Consider the following 2,712-nt stretch of genomic DNA (forward strand, 5'->3'; position numbering starts at 1 on the left):
TAAAAAAAAAAAAAAAAAGATGTGCGAAATGAATCGACATCACCTCATTTTTCTGGGCCTCAGTTTCATCGTCTGTAAAATGGGCTGACGGGGCCAAATCAGAGGACACAGAGGGAACCTGGGAGGTCCAGGCAGATGAGCATTCTCAAGGCGTTTTACTGGGAACACAGCCTGGCCTTCCATGGACAAAGCCATTTGATGGGTAGGAGGGGCCCTGTTTATCCCCGTTTGAGGCACAGTGGGTCTGTCCCCCTCTTCCCCTGCCTGTTTGTTGGCACTGAGGAAACACTACAGGTCACGTGCTTATTGGGCTTTTTGTCCTGAGCAAGTGGCTCCCCCGTGCCCATGTCCTCCACAGAGTCTGGTGGTCATGTCGGAGGCCCTCCTGAGCATCCATCACTGTCACTGTTATCTCCTCACTCAGCTGGGTGGCCCAGGGTGGTCTCGAACTGCAGCACTGCCCAGGCACCTGCTGTGCGCCAGGCAGGGCTGAACTCAGGACGTGGCTTCACTCCTCCTGTCCTCACTCCCTGCCCGTCTGTAGACATGGGCTCCTCAGCATTCCCTTAGACCTGGAGTCTGCATCACCCATCCCAAACACGGTATGGGGCATGCACCGTATAGTAAACCTAATTGGCCAGCAGGTGACATTAATTAAACGCTTAGCTGAGTGCCAGGTGAGGCTCTCCATGCTTTAAACACTCACTTTCTGTAACCTTCAGTGAGCCGCCGAGGTGGGTCACCACTGTTAGCCTGTTTTACAGATGAAGAAACTGAGGCCAGGAGCGGTCATAGTGCTCACTCAGGCCACAGAGTGACATAGATGGGCTTTGAGTCTGGCGCTCTGGCTATACTACGCAGTAAGGTTCACACCCGCCCAGGCAGTTACCACCCTCTGCCAGATACTGCCTCCACTGTGTGGGCCTCAGTTTACCTACCTGTGAAATGAGAGGAAGATACCTCCAAACCCCCAGGGTGGTCCAAACCCACCCTCACGGGCAGATGCTCAGCCTACTTTCCGCCCCTCGCAGGCCTACGAGAAGCAGCGGGGCACCCGGCGGGAGGAGCAGAAGGAGCTTCAGCGGGCGGCCTCGCAGGACCATGTGCGGGGCTTCCTGGAGAAGGAGTCGGCCATCGTCAGCCGGCCTCTCAACCCTTTCACAGCCAAGGCCCTCTCCGGCACCAGCCCAGGTGACTCAGAGTGCGCTTGTGGTGGGTTGGGGGGCGGGGCGCCGCGGGCTGGGCGGGCCCAGGGGGCGGCATCTGAGTCCGTTTCTTCCCCCACAGATGATGCCCAACCTGGGCCCAGTGTGGGTCCTCCAAGTAAGGACAAGGACAAAGTGCTGCCCAGCTTCTGGATCCCGTCACTGACGCCCGAAGCCAAGGCCACCAAGCTGGAGAAGCCGGTGAGCCCCCACAGCGTCCCCGCACGCACTGTGCCAGGGCACCAGGGTCCCCCAGCGTCCTTCTCACGCACAGGGACCACCCGCTCTCCACCTGCGCCAGCCCTGCCTACTGAGCCTGCCTCTTTCTGCCCCTTGCAGTCCCGCACGGTGACCTGCCCCATGTCGGGAAAGCCCCTGCGCATGTCAGACCTGACGCCCGTGCACTTCACACCACTCGACAGCTCCGTGGACCGCGTGGGGCTCATCACGCGCAGCGAGCGCTATGTGTGCGCCGTGACCCGCGACAGCCTGAGCAACGCCACCCCTTGCGCTGTGCTGCGGCCCTCGTGAGTCACCTAGGAGGGGAGGGAAGGGACCACCTGGGAACCTGCGGGGCAGGCCGGCTTTGGGGCCGGTAGGTTTCCAGGACGGCCTCTGATCAGAGTCTCCCACCTTCGCCCTCACCGCAGTGGGGCTGTGGTCACCCTGGAATGCGTGGAGAAGCTGATTCGGAAGGATATGGTGGACCCTGTGACTGGAGACAAACTCACAGACCGCGACATCATCGTGCTGCAGCGGGTGAGAGTCCCACCCCTGCCCTTCCCGCAGCACTCCAAGGCCCCGCCCCTCCCGTTCACCCCCTCCAAGGCCTCGTCCCCTCCCCTTCCCCAACTTTCCAAGGCCCCGCCTTCTTCTCTGCTCTGTAAGGCCCCCCTCGCTTTCCTCCTGCTCTCCCAGGCCCCGCCTTCTCCTTCCTTTTCCAAGGCCCCGTCCCCGCCCTATTTTTTAAGGCCCCGCCCCTCCCCTGCCGCCATCCCTCCAAGGCTCCACCCCTCTCCTTCACACGTCCCCTCCCAAGGCCCCTCCCCGCCACTCTCTACCCTCTTCTCTGTGCCCTGCGCCCTGTCCATCTATGCCCACTGCGGTCGCCTCACCCCTTCCCAACTCCTACTCCTTAGCCAGCAACCCGCTTCACCTTGACCCGCTTAGGAATCCCCACTACCACCTGGAGCCCCACCGGTCACCCCGGGCCGGCCTCCACCTCGCCCTTCTCTCTACCTCCCCAGGGCGGTACCGGCTTCGCCGGCTCCGGAGTAAAGCTGCAAGCAGAGAAATCGCGGCCGGTGATGCAGGCCTGAGTGTATGCGGGAGACCAAATAAACCGGCTTGGGTGCTCAAGGACGTGGCGCCTTCATTCGCGGCGTGGGCGCCCGGGGACAGGGCAGGCGAGAATGCCGGGCCGTGCAAAAAAAAACTCCTACAGCGCACGCTGGAGTTTGAAAGAGCGGGCTAAGCATTTTGAATGTGGTCTCACATTAAGAACCAA

The 2,712-nt window shown here is 61.2% G+C and overlaps 1 protein-coding gene across 1 annotated transcript; it reads left to right on the forward strand.

The window, feature by feature from the left end:
* Window positions 1-956: 956 nt before the first annotated feature.
* Window positions 957-2,560, forward strand: LOC108521923 (nitric oxide synthase-interacting protein; the record flags this gene model as incomplete). Its single annotated transcript, XM_017861954.1, has 5 exons — window positions 957-1,191; window positions 1,288-1,406; window positions 1,545-1,732; window positions 1,856-1,964; window positions 2,453-2,560. Coding segments are annotated over 5 exons (723 nt in total), but the record flags the coding sequence as incomplete, so codon positions are not given.
* Between the last annotated feature and the right edge of the window lie 152 nt (window positions 2,561-2,712).

This window comes from Rhinopithecus bieti, unplaced genomic scaffold (assembly GCF_001698545.2).
Source record: "Rhinopithecus bieti isolate Rb0 unplaced genomic scaffold, ASM169854v2 scaffold_63410, whole genome shotgun sequence".
Classification (NCBI taxonomy): Eukaryota; Metazoa; Chordata; class Mammalia; order Primates; family Cercopithecidae; genus Rhinopithecus; species Rhinopithecus bieti.